General features: G+C 38.0%; 2 protein-coding genes and 1 long non-coding RNA gene across 8 annotated transcripts in view; 1 reads left to right on the top strand and 2 right to left on the bottom strand.

Annotated features, from left to right (window-relative positions):
- The window catches only part of LOC126751020 (RNA helicase aquarius), a 30,003-nt gene that overhangs the window by 1,638 nt on the left and 1,609 nt on the right, over nucleotides 1-26,756 (top strand). Inside the window, exons 5-8 of the mRNA XM_050460915.1 lie at nucleotides 23,905-24,730; nucleotides 24,787-24,995; nucleotides 25,063-25,523; nucleotides 25,681-26,724. Coding sequence (XP_050316872.1) covers nucleotides 23,905-24,730; nucleotides 24,787-24,995; nucleotides 25,063-25,523; nucleotides 25,681-26,724 — 2,540 coding nt within the window. The remainder of the gene's footprint in view (nucleotides 1-23,904; nucleotides 24,731-24,786; nucleotides 24,996-25,062; nucleotides 25,524-25,680; nucleotides 26,725-26,756) is intronic.
- On the bottom strand, nucleotides 511-16,770 carry LOC126751030 (probable G-protein coupled receptor Mth-like 5). 6 transcript variants are annotated; one of them, XM_050460940.1, is made up of 8 exons: nucleotides 16,593-16,770; nucleotides 14,388-15,222; nucleotides 2,660-2,784; nucleotides 2,315-2,482; nucleotides 1,968-2,152; nucleotides 1,770-1,885; nucleotides 1,320-1,704; nucleotides 511-1,255 (listed from the first exon to the last, which is right to left on the bottom strand). In XM_050460940.1, the coding sequence occupies exons 2-8, from the start codon at nucleotides 15,169-15,171 to the stop codon at nucleotides 997-999; spliced, it is 2,022 nt and encodes a 673-aa protein (XP_050316897.1). In that variant the 5' UTR covers nucleotides 15,172-15,222; nucleotides 16,593-16,770; the 3' UTR covers nucleotides 511-996. The 6 variants fall into 6 exon arrangements, with proteins under 6 accessions (XP_050316897.1, XP_050316896.1, XP_050316895.1 ...); XM_050460939.1 differs by having other exon boundaries at nucleotides 14,388-15,352; XM_050460938.1 differs by having other exon boundaries at nucleotides 14,388-15,653.
- On the bottom strand, nucleotides 19,390-21,521 carry LOC126751060 (uncharacterized). The gene is made up of 2 exons (XR_007665848.1): nucleotides 21,394-21,521; nucleotides 19,390-21,323 (listed from the first exon to the last, which is right to left on the bottom strand). It is a non-coding gene; the product is annotated as an uncharacterized LOC126751060 (long non-coding RNA).

The following is a 26,756-nucleotide window of genomic DNA, read 5'->3' on the forward strand; positions in this document are numbered from 1 at the left end:
CCCTTCCGGTTACATAGATCCGAATGTCGCGGGGGGAGCGGATATTTTTATGCCGTGACCTATAGTGAGAACATGCTTATTTTTTCTTACCCATATTGATTAACCTCAAATTTTTAATTATAATAACAACAAAAAGTATGCCAAATTATAGAATCATGTGTAGAAGTTCTCGCAAGTGAGGAAAGTTCTCTGATCGCCATTCACTTGGGAGTGGCCAGAAACGATTATTTTACATATGGCTCAAGCAGGTCACGACTTCCGGACTTAGACCAAGTATCCTCTGGGTAGCCAAAGAATATTCGTTTGAAGGCGAGTTAAAGTGAGAAGGCGAACCATCCCTACTTAGTGTTGTGCGCTGGGTTTGGGACCCGCCACGTAAAAAACGCCTCCGATGAAAACTCGGCTATAACCGCGTAAGGGGTGTTTACGCCGGTAAAGAAGCAGCAGAAGCCGAATTATATTTTGGCAATCTTTGTGCCGCCTTCAAACTGTTTAATTATATAAAAAATATTAGGCAGTCAACTTGTTACTTAATTTTATTAAAATTACTTAAATTACTTTAGTTTAAAGTCTTCACAAATAATTATAAAATTATTTTAATTTCGAGAAAAACTAATAATTTCAATGCTTAAGTACACTTCTTAGGCGTTCAATGAGTTATCTGCATGAAATTTCGAAATTCGAACATCGCGTACACTGTGATACAGTTATAAAAGTACTAAAATTAATGAGAGTTCAGTTATTATTGGTATAGTGTTGTACAATTGTATTGATTTACTCCATCTTACAACTAAACATTTGATCAGACTCCAGAGTTTAACAGCAAAACACCAATACACACAAATTTCCAAGGCATTCCATTGAATCCATTTACACCGACGTGTGCCGGTACACAGTCACTGGCACGATGGGTATGCCATCGGGGAATATACACGTTGACTGCTGCGCCAACGTTGCTTGCGTTTGTTTGGGCGCGTTCTTAACGCGCGCCTCATCTCAGTAATCATTACAATTCATATAATGCATTTCATCGCCCCAATCATTGGCCGATGGCGGTTCATTATAGCAGCATGACTTTTTCAACAGGAATGTAACGTGTTTCTGACGCAACACACATATGTAGAGTAGCAGCGGCGCCTGCGCAGCATTGACTAGTATGTGCGCGTAGAGTAGGCCTTCGTACGGCATCAGCGAGAGCACAAAGAAGAGCCACGCAATCGACATGATTAGCAGCATCCAAGAAAACATAATGAAACTGCAAAGAAAAAAGTCTGTTATTTAGTATATTTGTACATAAACCGCGTCATGCTTTCGCTCACTTCGCACGCAGCTTGTGTTGTATGCGTCCATAGACATTTCTGCGATTGATCAATTTCAATGTGGTCACATAGAAGAAGATATTGATTAGTATTATGCACGCGATAGGCGCAAAAAATATCCAAATGCCCAGCCAACCGATTGTCTGCTGATCGCCGATAACATATTGTTGCTTATACGAATCGGCGTCGAGAAAGAAATGCGCAAATACCGCCAAAGCGGCCATCAGCGCGGTCAAACCCCAAGCATATGCGGAATAATAGCAATATTTGCGTCCATCGGTGACGCGCAGGAAGACATTGCGTGAACGGAACGTCTTCCAAATGTAATAACCGAAGCTATTAAGCCAAAAGAAGGCGCCCAGCAAGCTGATGTACAGTATAATATCTGTAAAAGAATAAAAAAAGTTAGTCGTAGTATGTTAGAAGTGCGTAAACTTGTGTATTAGTTACCCGCCACAATGAAGCTGACGTGGTTGGAGAACTCCGTGAAGATGCGCACAAAGTCCGCCGCCTGCACCGTCATCATACACACCGCTATGGTGGTTATAATGTTGCCTACCAGATCACTGTTGTGTGTGAAAATGACAAACAATCGATTTTAGTGCATTTTTAATGGCGTTTTTTGTTGCTATTTTATATTTTACTTACCGCAATGTGGGCAGTATAAAGTAGATAATCGATATGAGCAGTAAAAGTATCAAGGATATGCCATGCAAAATGGGATTTATTACTTTACGCAGTAAAAATGTTGTATCCGACCATTTAATTTCGCGTTTCGCCAAACAAATGTTCGCATAGAGCACTTGTTTATGCTGACCCGTTGTAGAAATGGCCTAGAAATAAGAGGAAGTAGAGAAAATTTAGAATTATCAAAAGCATGTTTATATTAATATATAATTAAATTTTAGTCTGATCTAACCTAACATTTCAAGTTGTCATAATTTCTTTAGCGTTGTAAACAATTTTTTGTTTGTTTTCACAACCGTTTTACTTACCTTATCTATGCAATATTGCCCCGCCGCATAATCATGAAAGAGTGACTTCCGTTCATCATCCAAATCTGCATCGTAGTCTGTGTGCTCATACAGCTCATCCTCTTCCTCATTGGAGTTGGTGTAGTGGCGTAATTTGCCATCGTCCAGAAGCACCAGCTGATCAGCGCTCTACAGAAAAGAAATATATACTTATTATATATGTACATATGTGTATGTGGTCGTTGCCCCAGTGTAACTCCACTCCAAACACTCAATTACTTAAGTATTCAATTTCATAACAATGAATGGCTAGCGCTTAAGTAACTGAATATACTTGTAGTATGTAAAGTGTTAGCGTTTACTTACACCTTGGTAATGATATATGGGCCATGACTGCATCGTGCCACAAGCCGGTATGCCAATAACGAACTTGAATTTCACCGGCACATTGTGTACACCCTGATAGTCGGTGAACATGGGTTGGAAGTACTCTGCAAAGTGTAAAAGCATAAAGTGGCATGTGATGAAAAACTAAACTTACATATATTCGAGTGCGTGTGTGTATGTATATCTATGTTTGTTTATTTTTTGCACTATAAAATATTTTAAGTTGTTAAACACCTTTTTTAGCGAAAATCGAAAAAAAATATTGGATTCGCACATATCACGCCTGTTTTGCTAGCCAAGTTGTTTTGCTGTCGCGCCACAGGCATTTATTTTTTCAACCAAAATGGCAGTAGCTAGACAGTTATGCAGTAATGTCGCAAATACCGAGCGAGGAAATTGCATTTATATACAGTGATATAGAAAAGTCAGTAGATGATTTACGATTTTGTGCATTTTAGTATATGTACAGTGCTTGCACTAAATAATCAGACAATTTTTGATATTAAAAAATGATTTTGATCCGATCTAAATAATCTATACCAAATTTCGTGAAGATATCTCGTTAATTAAAGAATTTTCTATACAAAGACTTGATTTTGAACGTTCAGTTTGTATGGCAGCTATATGCTATAATGGTCCGATGTGCAAATTTTTTTCGTGGATTATAGCATTTCCTTGGACAATAATCTGTACCAAATTTCGTGAAGATATCTCGTTAATTAAAGAAGTTTTCTATACAAAGACTTGATTTTGATCGTTCAGTTTGTATGGCAGCTATATGCTATAGTTGATTTAGTTTAGTTAGATTTGAAATTTTTTTTCGAGAATTATAGCATTACCTTGGCTAATAATTTATACCAAATTTCGTGAAGATATCTCCTTAATTAAACAATTTTCTATATAAAGACTTGAAAGTTTGTTTCTGCTACGGATGTGACGTGGATTATGCTATTGATTTTGAAGATATCTCGTTAATTAAAGAAGTTTTCTATACAAAGACTTGATTTTGAACGTTCAGTTTGTTTGGCATCTATATGCTATAGTGATCCGATTTGAAAATTTTTTTCGAGGATTATAGTATTGCCTTGGCTAATAATATATTCAGAATTTCGTGAAGATATCTCGTTAATTAGACAAGTTTTCTATGCAAAAGCTTGATTCTGATCGTTCATTTTGTATGGTAGCCATATGCTATAATGGTCCGTTATCGGCGAATTAGAATTTTAAATTTATATTAATTTTTTTGCTAAAAAAAAACAAAAAAAAATTGATTTTTCAAATAATTTTTCTGTTTTTTTTTTGTTTCTACAAAAGTATAAATTTTTTTCTCATTTTCTTATTAAAATTTAACTAAATATTTTTTTAACCAACGATAAATTCATAAATGATCTGCTGTTGTCATACTTTTTACAAGCACTGTATGCGCTCCTCTAACTCGTCTGCCAAATGAGGAAGCAAACAATTATGGTATACAATATTGGAAATGAGCACAATAAACGGTGCAATGTGCGTTCTCATCCAATGGCATGTGTACAACTGTAGCCAGGACCAGCATGCGGCCAAATAAGCTGTCTGTCTACATTTCATCAATTAAATTCATTTTCCTATTCCTGTTTCTTTTTTGTTTTTGTTTTACATTTGCAGCGAATTGCAATTGAAGCCAAAAACGAACTGCCTGATGAGTTGATTAATGGCTGCTGCTTTATTGTTGTTGTTTTTTTAGTTTTATTTCATTTTATTGTGCAATTGCATTGCTACTCCTTAGTTGGTGGACATGAGGCAACTTCTCAACTCATGCCATTTCTCCATCGCTCATAGTTTTTCTTATCACTTGTTGTTGTTGTTGTTGTTGATGATGATTGTTTATTTGCAATGTTATTAGCAGCACGAGCATTTCTATGCCGACACAAAGTAAAGCGATTATGAAGTGATACATCTGGCGATCAGTGACCACTGGCCAAACACACGCCGTTTCTTTGTTTGTGTCGCTTCTGAGTTTCTGCATATTTCTCTGTGTGTGTGTATTGGTGAAAATGTCTGTATTTTCTTTGTTTATCCGCAGATCGTTCGCTCTGTTGCAAGGCAATTAATGCATTTGCTTTCTGGCTGGTTGAGCGAAATTGCAAACGCTTTTGGCACTTCAGATAATTATTTATACAGAATATTGGTTGTAAAACAGTTAACGGTAATAAGTTAACGGTTGTATATAATTAATAAGATCATTTGATGGTTAAGAGCATCGGTCAGAGTACTAGTTATTTGATTTTCGAACAAGATTCCTGACTGTGTCATACAAATGAGAGAGTTCTATATCTTTCAAGACATTTCCAAATAATTGATAGATTTTTTTATAATATTTTATTTGCCAAAAATATGCTCGGAATATAGCCAGGTTATAAGAATTGGAATATACTTAGGTGAGCTGATGTTTGTAAGATTTTAAAGGTATGCATTTTTATAACAAGCTATTTTTTCATATAACACTAGACGATTTTTTTACTTCTCTTGTTACTCCCACAATAAAAATATTCATTAAATTTTGTAATGAATACTCCAGAAGCTGTTTAGAGCTTTCACAGATGATTTTCTTAGTTCTTTCTCTCGGTATTCCTGCTATAAAAAAAAATAAAAGAAGCTTGTGACCATTCGCTAAACTCTGCTTGTGCCTCCGTTTTTGAAAAGCTTTCACCAAAATAAAGCTTTTAACAGGTCACTAGACAATTTTCTTACATCTCTCATTTTTCCGGTATAAAAATATTCATTAAGTATTGGATATTTCAGAAACTTTAAAAAGCTTTCACTAGTAAAAAAAGCTGGTGAGCTTTCACAAAAATAAATACTTTAACAGAACACTAGACGATTTCCTTATTTATCGCATTATTCCCGTTATAAAAATATTCATTAAGTACTGTAATGGATATTTTCCTGAAGCTTTGAAGAGCTTTCACCGACGATTTTCTTACTTCGCCACTTATTCCCGCTATAAAAAAAGATAAAAAGTTCGTGAGCTTTCGCTACATGCTGCTTGTGCGTCCGTTTTTGAAAAGCTTTCACCAGAATAAAGCTTTTAACAGGTCAGAGGAATTTCTTACTTCCCTCGTTATTCCCGCTATAAAAAACATTCATTAAGTACTGAAATGAATACTCCGAAAGCTTTGAAGAGCTTTCACAAGTAAAACGGCTTATGTGCTTTCAAAAGAATAAATCCCCTCTTTACTTTCCTCGTTATTCCGCTTTAAAAATATTCAATTAAGTATTTGAATGTACTTTTCCGGAGCTTTGGACAGCTTTCACTAGTAAAAAAAAAGTTTATGACCTTTCACTATATGCTGCTTGTGAGTGCTTTTTTGAAGAACATTCACAAAACTAAAGCTTGTGTGATTTCACTATCGGTAGACTGCTGTTTCATTCTAAAGAAGCTTTCAAATAAAAAAAGTGTTAAAAACTTCAATTATGTTGGATAGCTTTTGTTTTTATCCTAAAGAGCTTTTACGTGGAAATTCAAACGATCTATGATCTCATCTTTTGTAATCCTCAAATAAATACCCTTTATATGCGTTATAATTACAGTTGCTATTTTTGTTATAATTTGTTGTTGTTGTTGCATACTGTTACACATAATTGCTTTGCTGATATGAATTTGCAAATTCCACAGCATCAGTACGATGACTAATACCTAATTTTAAGCGCTTATATGGAAGAGCGAAAACCCCCTTGGTGATCGCTGCTATTGTGATTTAACTGCCATGGTAACATATTAAAATTAGTATGTACTATGATATGTATGTACATTGGAGTGATTCAAAAAAAAAATTTTTGTTTTTTTTCGTTTGTACTCGGAAAAATAGGTTCCTAGACACCTCTAAGAAAGCCTCTGCAAACATGAGTTTTTAATTGTAACGGGAAGGTCCTCCTACATACAGTTTTCTATTTTTTCTTATTATCAGATAGAAAAATTTATATCTCGCTTCCAACTACTTGAAACAATAACTTGTTCCTTAGATTTTGTAGGAAATTTAATTCTCTACAAAAAAGTTCTCCTACGATTTTTTCGTAAAATTAACCGTTTAAGAGATATTAACGGTTGAAGTTTGATTACTTTTGGAAAAATTGTTTATTTCTTATGAATTTTATAACTCAATGAAAAAAAAATTATTATGAATAGATTTTTGGTGAGGCTTTCTTAGAGGTGTCTAGGAACCTCTTCTTCGGAGTACCAAACGAAAAAAAAAATTTTGTTTTTGATCCACCCTAATATGCATTGATGTTTGACGATGAATATCTCGTAAACGCTTAACTTAATCGAAAAATCATAGGAGACCATTTTTATAGAGCAGTAAATTTCCTACAAAACTGTGAGTTTCATCATTCATAATAGCTTTGAATCCTGTATGTAGGAGGACCTTCCCGTTACAAGTAAAAACTCATGTTTGGAGAGGCTTTCCTAGAGGTGTCTAGGAATCTATTTTTCCGAGTACCAAACCAAATAAAATTTTTTTTTTTTTGAATAACTCTAATGTACATACATATGTTTGTGGTAGAACTTTTCCTTTGACTAAAAATTAGTGCAAATTTAAAGCTGCAACCACTTACGTTGGTGTTTGTTTACATTCGCGATAATTTAAGTGTTTATTTTGCACTTATCGTCATTTTCTATTGTTTTGATAAATAAACAATAAATGTAAAATAACTAAAATATTTTCTAAAAACACTGATAAATTAGCTATACAGACGTGAACCACATATAGTTCCTAAGCCATTTTCAAAGTGCATTCTCTTTCGATATTTTTTTTTAATAAATATTTAATTTTATTTCTTTATTTATACTTTTTTAAAGATAGATTTACTATGACGCACACATTTTAAAGTCATTTAAACTATCAATTCATCTAACTTCCTCCTTCAAGCTAAAAAAAATGTCAAATCATTTCATTGAAATTAAACTTAACTAGAATTTAAATTAAGTGAGTAGCGCTCAGCTGATATTTACTGCTATGCTTCACAAAAGAGAAATTAGCATTCATTCATACATGAGTCAGCAATTCAAAAGACCGAGGCAGATTGAATTAGATTATTACCTTATTATTTTTGATATGCCATGGACATTAGGGTGGTGCTTAAATATAGAAAATAAACTATTTACATTCGTATTTGTAAACATTAATCCCTATATTTTGAATATAGTAGTAGATGGTGGGTATCATTGTCGAAGTTATCAAAAACACATTGGGACAAAAAAACCACCGGAAATTGTAATTACATTCCCCGGATAAATGATAAAAATATATTTTTCTAAGTTGGTAAGACTCTGTCCTTAATTACAATGCCAAATATGAGCGAGATCTGTCAACCAGTTTGTTTACAGCAGCTGCTTAAGTTGGTACACCTCAATAGTGCTTTGCGATTTTTACAATGGATAAAAATATCAAACAAAAAATTTCTCAAATTTTATATTTCTAACCAAATTTCGTGTGCGGTATCGTTGCGAATGTTGGAAAAAACTTACAGTAATTCAGTTTTATCAAAAACACAAGCCTACGAGTGGTACAAATTGGTTCTGGACGACCTTCGACCTCTTCAACTGATGAAAATATTAAAAAAGTGCGGGATATGGTGCTTGAAAATCAGCAGGCAAAAGTTAGAGAGATGGCAATAGAGCTCGACATCTCTCGCGAGATCGTTCGAATGATTTTGAGGGATATTTTGTGGGTATGGAACATGTTCTTGCTCGACTCGTCCCGATAAAGCTGAATTTTTTTAAAAAAAAAAAAGTACCGTAAACAGGTCTCTTTGGACATGCTTGATCGTACGAACTCCACATTCATGGAGAGTGTATGAGTTCGACATGCAAACCAGTCAACAAAAATCGGAATGGTTACCCCTCCAGCGAACCGAAACTGAAAAACCACGCCATAATTGCTCAAAAATCATGGTGATGCTCATTGTTTTTTTCGATATTCGTGGTTTGGTGCATTGTGAATTTGTTCCGGAGGAACAGACGGTCAATAAGGAGTTCTATTTGGCCGTATTGAGGTGTTTACGTGATAATATCCGTCGAAAACTGCTGGAATTTTTGAAGAACAATTCATGAATTTCACACGATGATAATACACCATCGCATCCAGTCATGATTGTGACCGAATTTAAAGTCAAAAACGCAATTATTATCAACGATCAACTACCGTATTCAACAGATTTGGCTCCGTTTGATTTTTTCTTGCTCCCTAAACTGAAATTGCCGCTCCGTGGAACCTGTTTTCAGTCGGTCGAAGAGATAAAACAAAATTCACTGAAAGAGCTGAAGACCGTCCCAAAAAGTGCTTATGAAAAGTGTTTCGAGAACTGTAAAATCGTTGGCATAAGTGTATTATAGCTCGTGGGCATTACTTTGAAGGCGAAAAACTAAATATTGACGCATAATTAAATATTTTGCGTTTTATTTGTAATTTCCGGGTACTTTTTTGTCACAATGTAAACCTAATCAGGAGTCATAAATCTAATTATTATTTAAAAAATCATTTTGAGGTATTATTTTTATTTCATCCAATTGGCGTGCTGAGAAAGTTAAATTCTGTTTTTAGCCAACCCAAAGGACCACCCTAATATGCTTAGTACAGCTATTGGTATGCAAAAATATATGGAACTCTGTATTAAAATGATTTGTTGCGCTCTGTTTACCTTAGAAACTTAATGTTGCGGATGGCGCTATACATTTCTTTAATTCTAATAAATTGCATTTGCCTCCATTTCCGCGACCCGTTAAGAAATCAGACAGACATTTGCACTTCTTTTATCCGTTGTGAGTAGCTGCGAAGCACGTTTTATTGCTAACAGCGCGACTTTTTTGTTTGTTAGTTTTTGTTGTTGGGCACATAAATAAAAAAGAAGGTTAGGAAATAAATCTCAGAAGTCATTTTCTGCCACACAAACGTGCGCGCTTTGGAAGGCACAACATAAAATTAACAAAACGAGGCCGCGTGACGTCATTATGACCGAGCGCTGTCACCACCTACACATACATGTATACATTTAGTTTATTTTATCTTTGTGTGTTTCCTAGAAATTGTCCTTTAGGGAAATCTATTCTTGTCGAACTAGTTGGCGCCCAATGCAAGACGGTGCATCCGCTATGCAATTTCAATGCATAATTTAGACATCACCAAGACAAAGTTTAGCTTGCACCATAAATTTTTAGGTCAGCTACTCTTCGAAAGTAAACAACACCACTAAGCTGATATATATTTTAGATTCTCTAAAGATTTTGTGGAGTCGACACATTTTTATACACACACAAATACGGTAGTTGTACCTTAAAGAATACCTTCGTAGTGTCTTGTACATTCTAATCGTGTACGCGGACAATGTTTTACGGATCATTTTGACTAAGAGTCTATGGATCTAAAACAGCTCTCGAGCCAGCGATTTTTAAGTTTGAAGTTTCTTGGGGATTATAAAAATTTGTTGCTTAGTTTTTGAGGTATGCCTATGAAGTTTAATATGTTGCTGCATTTCGATATTTTATTGATCATTAGTCGGAATTGGTCAGGTCACAACTATAACATAATATCTTTCATACAACCGATATTATACAGATTTTTTGAACTTTACAAAGTTGTTCAGAGTAAACCGTTGAACTTTTCCGGGATACGCGTTTTTATAGAAAAAAACTCGACCCGCTCGAATACTTGAGACTACGTTCGAGACTAGTCGCCTACTCAAATTGAGGTAGATTCTTATATCTCTTTTACTGTAGTGTAAGTTTAATCTAATAGTCGAGCAAAAAAATATATTTATGTATGATATGTGGCAAGACTCTAACTACTTCATCGTAAGTCTTGCAAAGACTGGTTATTTTCGGGTATCTACCCGGTAACTGAGAGGTGATAAATCACTTGATCATGCTTTCAAGGAAGAAACCCTCCTTGTGTGAATGTAGAAAAAGCTCCTCTGCCTACATAATGTATTCTCTAACTCAGAAATACTGAAAATGAATCGCACTAGCCAATTTTAACGTCTGAACTGTGGCACCTTTTAAGCTAACTGTTGTTTAAATAGAGAGTTTTAAGAGTTTCTTCACTCATCCATACAATTTTCATACAAAATTATGGGTTTGACATACAAGGTGCGTTCCAAAGTAAACAGGACTTTTTGAATCTAGTGCCCCCTGGTGGCGCCATCTGTATGTCGACTGGTGTGTTAGAATCTGCTATATTTATCGATTGTCCAGTGAGAATTTCATGACATTTCATCGATTGGAAGTGAAGTTATTGCGTTCTAAGTGTCAGTATGTTTGTGTTATCGGTGCGAAAATGAGCTTCGAACAAAGAGCCAACATTAAATTTTGTTTTCAAATTGGTAAAACTTTTACTGAAACGTTTCAATTGATGAAACAAGTTTATGGCGATGATTGCTTATCCCGTAGCAGAGTGGCCGAGTGGTTTCAACGTTTTCAAAATGGTCGTGAGGACATAAATGACGATCAACATGTGGGTCAGTCAAAATCCGTGATCATCGGAAATTCCATAGAAATGGAATTGAACATCTCCAAACATCGATTTATCGCATTTTGACCGCACATTTGGGCTTACGAAAGGTGTGTGCACGGTTTGTTCCGCAAAAATTGCTCAGAATCCAACATTCGAAGGACGATTATTTGACTAAAAATCACATTTTAACCTTTAACCACTCCCCGTATTCATCTGATATGGCACCGTGCGACTTCTTCCTTTTCGGAAAGATGCATTTTCCCATGAAAGGAAAGCGTAGAGGCCAATCAAAAGGCTTGCAGCGGCATACTGGCGCCCATACCGGCCAACGAGCTGAAACACTCGTTCGACATGCTTTTGGACTGTGCAAAAAGCTCTATTGAAGCAAAATGATACGATTTTGAATAAAATAAATTGATTTTGCCCAAAAAACCATTTGTTCTGTTTTTTTTTAAGTCCTGTTTACTTTGGAACCCACCTTTGTATTATGGTTTATTTTTATGAGGAAAATGGTTTAAATATGCTATATTTTTTAAAGTTAATCAAGCGTAGTTTTCGACAGTACTTGAAAATTCTAGAAGTGTCATAAATTAATTGATTTTTTTGTTGTTTTTCTTGTATTTTTCAACTTGCTTCATACAAATAGATATCTACAGATTTCTTATGATTAACTTGGAAATTTGATAGTGCTCATATTTTGTGGAAAATTAGAAGCATGACCATAAGCTTGGGGGCGCCCACACAAGCGTAGGCTGAACACAGGGAAATCAAATATTTACGCCGTCTAATTGAATAAATTAAAGCATATTGATTCGACATGTGTCATATTTAAATATAATATACATATGTACATACATATATACGTAAATATTTACGTATGTACATATATAAGTACATATTTATGTACGTATGACATTCATTTTCGCACCACAAGAAAGAAATTCGAGGGCATACGGTAGAAAAATAAATATAGAAAATCAGGGTTGCTTGGTAAATGAAGCTTCACCATGTTCAAAAATGTAGAAGAAGTAGGCAACAACAAAAGTTTCCTTCAACGGTAAAAATATATGAAAGCAAGTATCTTGCCACTATTCAACTAAAGCATGGAGGCCAAAAGCTTATCGGTGCTTCTGTTACTACCTTATATACTTATTTATATCCTGATCAGATTATATTAAGTTTGTACGAAGTTTGTAACATGCAGAAGTAAGCGCAGGAGACCCTATAAAAATATACGAGTATATTGCTTTTTTTCGTGAATTTTAAAACGAATTCAGTCTATAAGATAAATGATCAGCAAGTTTAGTTCTTACTATTGATTCTGATACAAATTCTAGTGATATCATGTCGTCTATCTGTCTGTATGTATATACGCGAATTAGTCTCACAATTTGGAGATATTGATCTGAAATTTTGCACACGTCCTTTTCTCGCTAAGAAGCTGCTCATTAGTCGGAATCGCCGATATTGGACGACTAAAGTATATAGCTGCCATACAAACTAAACGTTTAAAATCAAGTTCGAATATAAAATACTTTTTTATTTGATAAGAAATTTTCATGAAATATGGTGCGGTTTATTGTTTAAGACAGTGGTGCAATTCCCGTATAAACTATTCAGATCAGACCACTATATGAAGATTGGGCGCATTTAATAGCAGAATGCCCGATGTACTCAGACATTAGGGATCTGGGTGGTATGGGGATTAGCTGGACTGATGGACGATTAGATGTTAGTGGAGTGATCTCATTAGTCGGAATACCGAACAGTTAGGGTCGTTTGCGCGTGAGTTGTTTAAGCGGCCAAGGCGGTTAGCTGGGAATTAGGGTTAGATTTTGTATGAGTGGTGTGTGTATGTGATGTGTGTATGGGGTCCAACCCCTGGCCACCAGTCCAGAACCGTATGGAAGCTCAACCGGTAGTAGCTTCGGCTACGAGGTCTGAACGGAGACTTAATTCTGATACCATGGGGAGCAGGAGCCCTTGGAGTTTACTCCAACTTGCTCATGTGGACTGCCACTTAGGGAGTATCGTGGTGGTTGGGGTTAAAACCGAAATGCGGGAAGAACTGATACTTTGTCAGTTGAATGTGGAGTTGCATTGCAACCGGATGGCGGACCCAAAGCTTTGCAGCGGTTTTAGTGGGTTAGTGTATCCATGCCACACTGCCAATTGGTACTGAAAATGTCTAGCATTCTCAGTGCGCTGATCAACGCATTGATTTGATCCGCTGTGCTTTTGAGCGCCGTGGGGTAAGTCTGTCGTCAGCAGGTACCCACGTTAAACACACCGGATGTTGTATACAAAATTCGCAGCTGTTAGAACAAAACGTTTTAAGAGGAGAGACTCTTATCCTGTAAAAAAAATTTCACTTCCGTCCATCGATAGCTAGAAAATTCAAATGAAGGTCAACTTCGGTACGAAAGTCTAGACGAACATAGAATAAAGATATGTACATCCTTCTATTACTCTTCTATTATGTAGGTAGTTCTCAAGCTCATAACTGAATCACATCTCTAATTAAGCTTCCATAAAAAATATCATATTCTGCAGTTGAGGTTCAATTGAGAACCAACTTCTAGACATTTTAGAAGTATCTGAGTTGTAATAGTTCACTAATTTGGCTCAATCCCAAGCGTATATACACATATCAAAGTGGGTCGTTTTTTTTCTATAAAATCGTGTATGCAGGAAATGTTCTACCGATCATTCTGAACAATTTTGCTTAAAAAGATTATGGGTCTAAAACCAGTTTCGAGCCATCGTTTTTTAAGGTGAAGTTTAAAAAATCTGAACAATCTATTCTATGGGCGATATGTGATGTAGTTGTCCGATCTTGCCGATTCCAAAAAAATTATCAATCGAATTTTAAAATGCACCCACGTACAAAATTTCATTCGGATATCTCAAAAACTGAAGAACAAATTTTTATGATCCCTAAAAACTTGTTTGCTCCCTATAAATAAACCCGCTCTAATATGGTACAAAAACTTAAAACATCATTTGTATAAAAACCAATTGGTATTGCACAATTTCTAACGGCATCATCTCGTGCAGACCAACCAACGGTTCTTATGCAAAACACAACCGGTTTTAAAGCTATCACGCAATCCCTTCCCTTTAATTGACTTTTTGCTGCATTTGACTCGTTGTTATTTTTATATAATTTGTTGCGTGTTTAAATGTTTTCACAAAAATAAGTACCATTTCTCTTGCCTTACCACTCTCATTGACCTGCGTGCACAGGCCGTCCACATGAATTTCGAATTTTTCACAGCATTTATACACGAAAACCAGATTCGCATCGTCTGTGGCGGCATTGTTGTCCTTAACGATCGCCGTCGTGTGCCGCCGCTGCAATGGGCGTGGCTCAGCAGGCGCGTAAGCTAAACTTTCATAGCTGCCAACAGCGCCGGCGCAACAATTGCACACGGCGTAGACTAGTAGTAGAAATGTGGCATGAACTAGATGCCGGTTAAATGCAAATAACGGTGGAAGATTGTAATTGTTGCGGTGGTTGTTTTTATTATTTTGACTAAGCTGATTTTTGCTACGGTTATGCTCATTATTATTATCGTTGTTATGTTCATTATGAGCATCATTATTATGTTGATAATTTTTATTATTTTTATATTGATAATTATGAATATTATTATGTTGATTATTATCATCATTATTATTTTGATAATTTTTATCATTATTTTGCTGATAATTACTACCGCAACAGCTGATGACTTGCGGCGCCGTGTGGCAGCTGCGCTTGCGCTCACTGTTTGCGGCTTTAAAATGCATATCGGTGGTTGTGTTCGTTGCTACTGACATTCTAGATAGTGTTGGTTTTATTGTTGTTGTTGTGGTTACAGCTAATATTGTTGTTGTTGCTTTTGCTGCAGGCGTTCTCGTCACCACTTTTATCATATTTTCAGGCGCTTTATTTGCTTTTGTTGTAGCTGTTGTTGTTGTTGTTGTTTTTGCTGTCATCTGCAACGTCATCGACTTAATCATTGATCGCGCTTGCCACAACCACTAGCGCAAAGCGTTCCACTAATATTTTTTCTAATATGAATATATTTATGTACATATGTATATATTGTATATATGTATGTGTGTGTATTTTTATTTAATCTGTCTATTTTATGTTTGTAATACGATCTCTTTTGGCGCTCTTTCTCAGCGACAACACAGACTGTCGGTTACGAAATATTTAAAAGAAAATGCGAAAAAAAAACTATTTTTATTTGTTGTTTTTGCTGTTTTATACATATAAGCATGTATGTATGTGTTTATATCAAAAAATGCTTAATGATCTAGCTTCGTCTCAGCTAGCGCACTGGAACATATGTATGTACATATGTATGTATGCATATACATTATAAGTTCACGTCATAAGCATTTATTCGTTTTCACTGTGTGTGCGCCGATTCACCTTGCTACGTCATCGACAAAAGCCGGTTTGTTATTAGTAAGCGTGTAGGCCTTTTTTGAAGCTGTGTATTATACGTGTACATATGTATGTATGTATTATGTACAAATAAGACACGACAGGCAATTTAATGTCGCCAACAATTTGTTGTGTTCTAAGTTTTTACACGCGACTGTATGTATGTACTCGTATATGGCGTTTTTCTTATTTTGCGGCTCTTTTTTATGCACCTTACACAGTTTGAAATATTTGAGTATTACAGCTTTGAATATTTTTATTAAAATAAAATATTTTTTTTTATTAAAATTAATTTTTATTAAAAGAAATATTTTTTGGTTTAAAAAAATTGTAATTTACTAATTTTCCAATTTTTTAAATTTATTTAGATTTTTCTTAATTTGTAATTTTACTAATTTTCCAATTTTCTAAATTTATTTAGATTTTTCTTAATTTTTTTCAATCTCTTATTTTTTTTAATTATTCTAAATTTTTTAAATTTTTCTTAATTTTTTTTTAATTATTTTTTCTTATTTTTTTTAATTATAATTAATTTTTTTTTTAATTTTCCTTATCTTTTTATATTTTTATAATGTTTTTAGTTTTTCTTAACTTTTTTAATTTTATTTAATTTTTCTTAATTTTTTTGTAATTTTTATTAAAGTTTTAACAATTTTTTCCACTTTAATCTCACTGCTTGCTACAAAAATTTATTTTGTTTATTAACTTTTGCCTTAAGCCGCTTAAAATATCTCAATCCACCGAAATTGGCGCAATTTTCCTGCAAACTCAGCTTCTTATTTAATTTAACACTTCTATACATACATACATATGTATGTATATGCACAAAAGCAAGTATTTATTTATATTTCGAAAATATCCGCAATTTTTCACATACAATTCCCACTATAAAGTCATCCACAGTTTATCTTTAACCCGACGCTCAACAATTTGCATATAACACACTCGTTTTCCGGCACATATTTACTCATACATCGCTATATACCTGCGTCTGTTTGTATGTAAATACATAAAAAGTAGTGCTGAATAAAAAAAACTAAAAAAAAAATCGTTGCTCTTAAACAAATATATAAAATTATTCAACGGCAGCACGTTCACCAGCTCGCACCGGGTCTAACTCTCTCCAGGAACATCAACAGCCGACTGACTGGCGTTTGGCTTTGGTGAGCGCGTTTCAAGCATTCACTGCTTCACTAACTGCTAGCTGTGCTGAGTAATGCGGTAAGTGGCTGAGGTAACTTGCCTTGCTTGCCGCCGTTTGCTTGTGTTGCCGGCTGGTTTGCTGGCTGTGCTGTTGGTTGCGTGCTCAGCGCCTCACACTCGTACTCACAGGCATTCCATTTGGTACCAGCTCTACCAGTATAGGTAGATTACTCATTGTTGCACTCTGTGTTTGTTTGTTTGGTGTGTTGCCGCTTCGCTGCGTTGTTGTTGTATGTGGAGTTGCACCGCTTGACTGTGCTCACTCCTGACTTCGTTAATAAACTGCTGTTTAAGCGCAGCTCATCGTCATCACACAATATACTACTCAAAATTACAAGCAAAGTGTATGTGTGCGCTACAAATACACAGAAACTATAGCATACCCTCTAGGGAAATACGAAATAGTCGGAGAAAGTTCTAGTGACGAAGTGAATTATTTTTGGTTCGTGGTAGACTAAATCCATTAGGTTAGCTTAAGTTAATCTGGTAGGCCAATAAACCACGGATAGACCAATTTTGATCCTTTGCGATACCAGATGAAGTTCATTTGCTAGGCCCAAGAGAAGTAGACATCCTTTAGGAGTTTATCATTCGGTCGGAACCCCAGATGCTTACAATAGTGTCTTGCCAATGCGGGACAAGTGCGCAAAAGATGCTTCATAGTTTCCCTAGTGCCCTGCTCTAGACATTTCCTGCCGTGTTCTCGATCTGTCAGCCCCATTCTGCGGGCGTGTGTCGCCAATAGACGTTGACCAGTTAGTATTCCCATCATGTTCCTACCATCTCTTCTATCGAGTGCCAATAGCAATTTAGTGGCTCGTTCCATCGGGTTTTGATTTTCTTTACCATGCTTCTGTCGAGATCATCGTATAGACAATGCATGGGTTTCCCAATGTTGATCACGTTTTTGGATGTTAGTCGTACACCATTCTTAGCAATCTCGACCACTATTTCCTTGCCCTCGATGCCTTTGTGGCCTGGCACCCAGCTGCCCTGCTTCCCAAGACGCTTCTGCTTGAAGCAATATTATTTCAGCACGCCTCAAGGAGAGTAACTACGCCTATATTACAGTTTTTCTTCGATAAACACGCGAACTGATTGCAGATTGCACCAGTGGTTTCAACGTTTTCAAAGTGGTCATGAGGACATAAATGACGCTCAACATGTGGGCCAATCAAAATCCGTGATCACCGGAAATTCCATCGAAACCGTACGTGAATTCATTAAAAATCAACCGAAATCATCATTGAAATTCATGGAAATTGAATTGAGCATGAAACGCGTGAAGTTTTGCTCCAAGACCTGAATCGAAGCGGAATTGTCCGCATAGACTTTAGACTTTACATATCACTGCAGGAAAAAGTCTAACTGTGTGATATCACACAATCTTGGTGGCCAATCGACCGGCCCAAAAATTTAACTTATCTGCTCACCGATTATTGATTGACGCGTTGTGTGAAAAGTGGTGCCGGCATCAAATAGTGGGTTATCATGGGACGATAACGGTCATCTTAAGTTCTTTCCGGCGTCAATTTTGAAAAAATACAAACCACACCAAGTCGTTGTTGTACTGAATGAAATGGCAACTCTTGAATCTCTTCAGGTTGCTTTTCGTCCCAAATGCGGCTATTGTTTTTTTTTTTGTACAAACCCATTGAGCCAAAAATGGGCCTCATCGCTGAACAAAATTTGGATCGAAAACGTCGGGTCTTCTTGGAACTTTTCGAGAGTTCATAGAGCGAAACGATATCGCTTGGGAAGGACGAGCGGCTTCAGTTCTTGCACAAGCTGTATTCGATTAAAAGATCACGAAGTAAAATGCGCTAAGTCGTTCCATATGTCAGTTCGAGTTGCAGCGAACTGCGACTAATTTTTATTTCCACGGTCTTCGTGTACACTCTCAGCTACGGCTGCTGTATTTTCTTCACTGTGTGGCCTATTCGGTCGAATAATACCCCATAATGAATGCTGGGTCTCAAGATGGGTGATGGTATTGCGAATAGTACGCTCAGTAGGCCCATTATGTCGACCATAAGTTGACCGAAGCGCGCAAAACACATTCTTTACAAAAAAAAAAAACAAAATATTACTTTTTTTTAAGTTGTTTAATTTCATGTCATTTCATATAATATGATAAAAATACTTCGAATATCTTGGCTTGTGGCTACATCATTCCTACAGGGATGGTACTTACATTAACCTCCCAACACCAATATAAATGAAAATATCTTCTTGTATATTTAGTTCCAGTTTTTTTTTGTTGTTTTTTGAAATGTTGTTGTATTTAATTACTTCAGTTGTCTGTGTATTTATTTGCTCGCTTGCTTGCTGGTCATTGATTGGAAACGGAAACCGGCAATAGTGTCACAGACAACAGCTCGTGCCGCAGATGCCTCTGCACGCACACACATATGTATACCTAATACGCTTTCCGATAGCCGCTTGCAACCAAGCGCGGCTGAAATTTTGTCTTCTTGCAACACTGCCACATTACCTAAACATCTGCGCGTCCCCCAAAGGCTGCAATCTTCATTGTCGAAGTTGTTGACCCAATTGAATCAGTGAATTCCAAAACCAAATAAATGTTTTTACAACTTACTTGTATTCCTTTATTTCCTTTGATTTTGTATCGGCAATACCAAATGATTTTAATACAGGGGTACTCGACAGGGACTCATATATAATCATAGTACATTCGCTACAAAATTTTGCTAAATATTGCTGGCTAGCTCTAAATCTAAGTCTATATATGCCGTAGGGTGTTTCCACGTGGCCAAGACCTCCACATACATATGAGTATACTCTCTTCAACGTTTATTTTTTCAAGTTATGCGTTCAGTTACTCACCCAACTCTCAAAGTTTGTAGGATCTGCAGTCCTGTAAAGGAGGTTAGGAATGTTTGTGTTGTATCCAGTTACTCGATGGCATTTCAACAATTTGCACTTGGCAGCTTTCTTCTTCTTTATTGGTGTTGACACCGCTTACGCGAGTTTACAACAGCGCGCCAGTCGTTCTTCTTTTTCGCTGTTTGACGCCAATTCGAGATTCCAAACGAAGCCAGGTCGTTCTCCATATGGTCTTTCTAACGGAGTGGAGGTCATCCTCTTCCTCTGCTTCCCCGGGTGCTGCGTCGAATACTTTCAGAGCTGGAGTGTTTTCGTCCATTCGGACGACATGGCCTAGCCAACGTAGCCATTGTCTTTTAATTCGCTGAACTATGTCAATGTCCTCATATATCTCATACAGCTCAGCGTTCCATCGAAGGCGATATTCGCTGTGGCCAATGCGCAAAAGACCATAAATCTTCCGTAGAAACTTTGTCTCGAAAAATCGTAACGTCGACTCAGCAGATGTTGTCATCGTCCATGCCTCTGCACCATATAGCAGGACGGGAATAATGAGTGACTTATAGAATTTGGATTTTGTTCGTCGAGAGAGGATCAATATCATCGGCGTACGCCAGCAGGTGTATACTCTTATAGAAGATGTTACCTTCTCTATTTAGCTCTGCAGCTCGAATTATTTTCTCCTCGTTTGTTATCGAGCGGTTCGGAGAGATCCTTCCCGAACCTGACGGAACTTATGATATTGATTAACGTCAGTTTACGCATCCGTATTAGTTTCGCGGGGATACCAAATTCAGACATTCCGGCATAGAGGCAGCTCCTTTTCGTGCTGTCTAAAGCAGCTTTGAAATCGACGAAGAGGTGTTGCGTGTTGATTCTCGTTTTCTGGGAGCCTTAAGCTCTAATAAATCTGATAAATCAAATATTTCTTTATATGCGACACATTCCCTCAAAGTCAAAGTCAAGCATCACATAATTCATTTACTTTTGGTTCAAACAATGACTTTCCGGTGGACACAACGTTGTTCTACGAAAAAGATACTACTTGGCAATCAACGGACGCTTCGATTAGCATTTCGCATCAAAGGTTCGAGTTCCTCTCTCAACTTTTTTCAATTATTTCGATTTGTACTAATTTATACCTACTTGGCCTTTCTGATCACCGAATCTAACTGTTCTCATTTCTCTAAAAATATACACTACGCACTTCGTTGCTCAAAATAAATACAACAATTCGCCCATATTGAGCAACCCTTTGCAAGCAGCAAGTGCCTTATAGGTAAACTTTTTTCTAAAGAAAAACTAAATTAAATTTACTCCACCGTCGATTGCTTGCCACATTTAAAGTCAACAACTTTTCTTATCGCATTTATTTGTAAGCCAAAACTCGGAGTTTCTTCTTCTCTAAAAAACTAAAACGAATTCCTTGTCATTCCTTGTTATCGCACGTCAACTTCAAAGTTTACAACATTGGCGTCTACGTTGCTACGACTATCAGCGCTGTTGTTGTGGGTTGCGTCGTCAAGGAGCTGTGTGCTGCCCTATATTTGGGTCGCATGGGCAGCAATCGACTTCCGTGTTTTTGTCGCTCCTCGTGGCATGCCGACGTTTTGACTTGACCACACGCCCGACCGCCCATCCGTCTGCTTGTCCGTCCGTCTGTCAGCTGAGTTTGGTAGTGTAAAAACGAGCTACCGTTATAATTTGGAAAGCATGTTCGATTTTCTCATACTCACACTTCTTTTGTGTGAAGGATATTTACTGGGGCACGTGGTCATGCTCGGTAGAAATATTTATTTGTGTGCCACACACACACTTCCCGACAACTATTAAGGCTGCATTGAATGTGTTACGTGATTTTAAACGTTTAACTACATTCATATGCTTTTTTACCTCTACAACAACAAAAACTTCCATTAGCAGCCAACGCACGAATCGTCGAGACGCAACGCTAAAGCGACTGCCAATTGTTTTGTGGTTGTTCGCTGCTAAGTTTTAGTGGTGAGATGGTGATGTATCGAATTGCGTTGGCTTTCAATTCGGTGTTTGTGCCTTTGTGGTACCGCATCTTGTGCTAGTTTTGTTATGAAGCTATTTGTGTGTGTGTAAGGGTGGTGCAAAAAGTCACTGAAAATAAAAATCCTGTGTTCTCCAACCCCTGCAAACAATTTCCACCGGCATACGATTACTAAGAACCGTCGATAGTTTCGGACTTTGCCAGGAGTTGTACTGCTTCTTCTTTACTGGCGTAGACACCGCTTACGCGGTTTCTTCTTTTCGCAATTTGGCGCCAATTCGAGATACCTACTGCAGTCGAGTGCTTCTCCACCTGATCTCTCCAACGGAGTAGAGGTCTTCCTCTTACTCTGCTTCCTCCGGCGGATACAGCGTCGAATATTTTCAGAGCTGGAGTGTTTTCATACATACGAATGACACGATCTTGCCAGCGTAACCGCTGTCTCTTAATTTGCTGAACTATGCCAATGTCGTCGTATAACTCGTACAGCTAGCTCATCGTTCCATGGAAGCCTAGCCTTCAAACTGGTTAAGTTGCAACATCTTCCACAGTCAAGCCAAATATTATCAGGCAAGGAACGATCGCTTTAGAATGTTAAACTCTAAATAAATTGGAAGTCATTCTCAAAATGGTATTTTCATAATATTTTTTATTGAACCACCCTCGTTTCACTTAATTTTTCTATCTAGTATAAAGATATGACTTACATAAAAACAAATTATTGCGTGCGCCGATGTCACGAGTTCGCATTCCTGTCGACCGTAATAGCAGGTGTGTTAGTTTATTTCTGATTCTCGTGGGAAATAATTATTGCATATATGAGTATTTGAGTTTTTTGCTTCGTATTTTGGAGGTTATGTTTTCAGTGGAGGTTCGATTTAGGGTATCACTCAAGAAATAATAAATAATTTTGACATAAACTGAACTAAGCGTTTGGAAGGACTTGCTTCAAATTTAGAAAAAGCCCAGCAGTTCACTAGTAAGTCCTAAGAAGACTGCGGAGCTTCAAGTTACCAATATATTTTATGATACTGTCGAGTTGTTATATAAAATCAATCCATTCTGTTGATGTAGAGCTGACTATCCTGTGAAACGGACTCTGAACTACAATTAGCTTTAGGTTAGGTTAAGTTAATCTGGTAGGCTAATAAGCCACGCATAGACCAGTTTGGTAGTCATCCTTTAGGATACCTGTGCTTGTCGCGAATTTTAACAGACTCTGCGGCCTCACTGTCGATACGACCTCCAGTGTATCATACTGTGGGGACCCCAAATGCTTACAGCGCAGTCTTTGCCCTTTCCGCGTTTATGCTAACAGCGCTTTCTTGGTCCGCAATCTGCTCTCGTTGCAGTGGAGGTGTGGCCGCTGGCGACACAGCTCTTACGATCGCTGTATCCGCCGGTGGTAGCAGCCTCACATCCCACCGACTTTTGGACTGATATCCCGGTCCGCTTCGTTCCTTTGTCGTCCTCCATTACAAGTTTTAGATTCGGGAGTCTCTACCACTAGCGTTTTATACCTACCGCCGGGTACCTCAATAACAATGGCCGTTGTATTACCCATTCACCTACTTCTGTGGATGCATATAAAGCAGTCCAAGATAAGGGGATGAATGGGAAGATACGTCAACCTTCGCTAGGAGCCGCCTGCCTGCAATGTAGTGATTCTGTCAGAAGCCAGCTTAAGATCATGACATTGTATGCGGCTACATCCATTGCCCAGTCGACACGCGCGCGCAGGACAAAGCTAAAAGGATTTTTGGCCTAACCTTACCTAACTATTAGCTTTAAAACATTCATTCTCTTAGAGAGTTAATTTCAATATCTCAACTCCGAGTCTCGCTCTGAATATTGACTCATACCAAAGCCGGTGATTTATGCTTTGAATTTCGACGTACTAGATAAAAACTAACAACTCGGCTTTGTGAGATTTAATTTAACGTAGGTCAGGGGAATATAATAGACAGCTTACAAAAACGTCCGCGATCCAAATGATGCATTGTATTTGTAAGAGGCGACTTCGCTGAATTTCTAAAAGGCACTTTCATCTAAGTTCTTTCGGCCTTAGCAGTGAGCTAAGTCTTCGCAAGAGTAGGATGCGTTCCATAGAGAAATTCCATAAGATACTAACCCACTACTCGTATGCCCACTTTCGTTCCATCCTGTCGTTTCATTATTCGTCAATCAACAAGTCATATATATACATATATATATCTACTCTGCATTGCAGCTCCTCGACATGTTGAAGTTCTATACGCGCTTCGAAATCAGTGACGTTACCGGCGACTCACTAACCGATCATCAGATGACACAGCTACATTACAAGAAAATCACTTCACTACAACGTGCGGCATTCGCCAAATTTCCCGATTTGCGACTGTTCGCTTTGTCCAATGTCGCGAATGTAGACACGCGCGATGCGCTGCAACGTCACTTTGGTGCATTGGATGCAAAAGCGCTCAAAGAAATTGCATCGTTTTTGAATTTGGTGCCGGAAGCACTAGAACCACCCTTCCAATGGCATCGGCTCGACGATGAATTCCTCAAGGAGCTGTTGATAACGCGTCACGAACGTCGCTGTTCACAGCTGGAGGCGCTCAATGAGATGCCACTCTATCCCACCGAAGATATAATATGGGACGAAAATGTTGTACCTTCCGAATACTTTTCGGGTGATGGTTGCTTAGCCTTGCCAAAGTTGAATTTACAATTTCTCACTTTACACGATTACTTGTTGCGCAACTTTAATCTGTTCCGCTTGGAATCCACCTATGAGATCCGACAGGACATTGAAGATGCTGTTAGTCGCATGTTGCCGTGGCAATCGGAGGATGGTGGTGTCGTATTTGGCGGCTGGGCGCGCATGGCTCTGCCGATAGCCACATTCGCCGTGGTTGAGGTGACGAAGCCGCACATCGGCGAGCGTAAACCGTCACGCGTGCGCGCCGATGTCTCGGTAACCTTGTCCGTACGTAAGGAAATTAAAGATGAGTGGGAGAACTTACGCAAGCATGACGTATGTTTCTTAATAACAGTGAAGCCGACTAAGCCTTACGGTGAGTAGAATGTGGATTCTTTTCTTATTTTGACTAAACAAAAGTTATATTTCCAGGCACCAAATACAATCCACGGGAGCCCTTCATACCACAAGTGGGTCTCGTGTATGTGCGCGGCTGTGAGGTGGAGGGTATGTTGGATGTCAATGGACGTGTGATAGAAGATGGTCCCGAACCACGCCCACAATTGCCCGGCGAGCAACGCACCTACCGCGTTTGGTTGGACTCGAATCAATACCGCTTGGACATGGACAATTTACAAGATGTACGCTGAAAATATTTAGTTTGCGACTTTCTTTTTAACTAACTAATATGTTTCAATTTTCGCTCAGGGTTCCGATGATGTCTATGAGAGCTTTAACATCATAATGCGTCGCAAGCCAAAAGAGAACAACTTCAAGGCTGTGCTGGAGACCATACGCCATTTAATGAATACCGAATGTGTGGTGCCGCCATGGTTGCATGACTTACTGCTCGGCTATGGTGATCCGGGTGCTGCACACTACTCGCACATGCCGAATCAGGAGCGCAGCCTAGATTTCAATGACACTTTCTTGAATTTCGATCATCTACAAAATAGTTTTCCAGGCTATGAGATTAAATGTGCGGCGGCGGAGGAAAAGCGCATACCACCATTCCGTTTGATATTTGAAGATGTGCCGGAAGAGAAAAATGGTGATGATGATGATAAGGAAGATGACACAAATATGAAGGCCGCCTTGGAAAAGGCCATTGTGGTACAGCCATATGTCTACGAAAGCCGTGGTCCATATGTGGCTAACAAACCGAAACAGTGAGTATAGACGTACATATTATGGTGTGTATGAAAGAGATAAGTTCGAATCAAACTGATAGTCTTGCAAATTATGAAGTATTTTACAATTTTTGAACCGCCGCGAACCCAAAACAACCGGTTTTACGTTACCGACTAACTGTCAATTGTTTTTCAGAAACTCGGTACGTTTCACCCCTACCCAATTGGAAGCCATACGCGCTGGCATGCAACCCGGTCTAACGTTAGTTGTGGGCCCACCAGGTACAGGCAAAACTGATGTGGCAGTGCAAATCATATCCAATATCTACCACAATCATCCCAATCAACGCACTTTAATCGTAACACACTCCAATCAGGCGCTTAATCAACTCTTCGAAAAAATTATGGCTTTAGACATTGACGAACGGCATTTACTACGTCTGGGTCACGGCGAAGAGGCACTGGAGACGGAGAAAGATTTCAGTCGTTATGGGCGCGTCAACTACGTGTTGACACAGCGCTTGGAATTGCTTAAGAAAGTACAAAAGCTGCAGGAATCGCTCAATGTGCTCGGCGATAATGCGTACACTTGCGAAACAGCCGGTTACTTTTATCTCTACAATGTGGTGGCGCGTTGGGAAAAGTTTCTTACACAAGCCACAGCCGTTTCGGTAGCAGCGGAGCCGGCGGCATGGCGTGCAGTCTTCGAGAAAGAATTTCCTTTCACACGTTTCTTCGCCGATGCGCCACAACCACTATTCAAGGGCGACACATACGATGAATATATGGAAATTGCCAAATCTTGTTTCCGTTATATAACGCATATTTTCACAGAGCTGGAGGAATTTCGCGCATTCGAACTGTTGCGCACCGGTTTGGATCGCTCCAAATATTTGCTTGTGAAAGAAGCAAAAATCATAGCCATGACTTGTACACACGCTGCGCTGAAGCGTAAAGAACTAGTTAATTTGGGCTTTCGCTATGACAACATACTGATGGAGGAGGCAGCGCAAATTTTGGAAATTGAAACATTTATACCGCTGCTGCTACAAGATCCGCTCGATGGTTATAATCGTTTGAAACGTTGGATTATGATCGGTGATCATCATCAATTGCCGCCGGTCATTAAAAATATGGCATTCCAAAAGTACTCGAATATGGAGCAGAGCTTATTTACGCGCTTGGTGCGTTTGGGCGTACCCACTGTCGATTTGGATGGCCAAGGACGTGCCAGATCAAGGTATGATTCGGGTTGTAATGTTTTGATTAATA

Source organism: Bactrocera neohumeralis, chromosome 2, assembly GCF_024586455.1.
Source record: "Bactrocera neohumeralis isolate Rockhampton chromosome 2, APGP_CSIRO_Bneo_wtdbg2-racon-allhic-juicebox.fasta_v2, whole genome shotgun sequence".
In the NCBI taxonomy this organism is placed as follows: Eukaryota; Metazoa; Arthropoda; class Insecta; order Diptera; family Tephritidae; genus Bactrocera; species Bactrocera neohumeralis.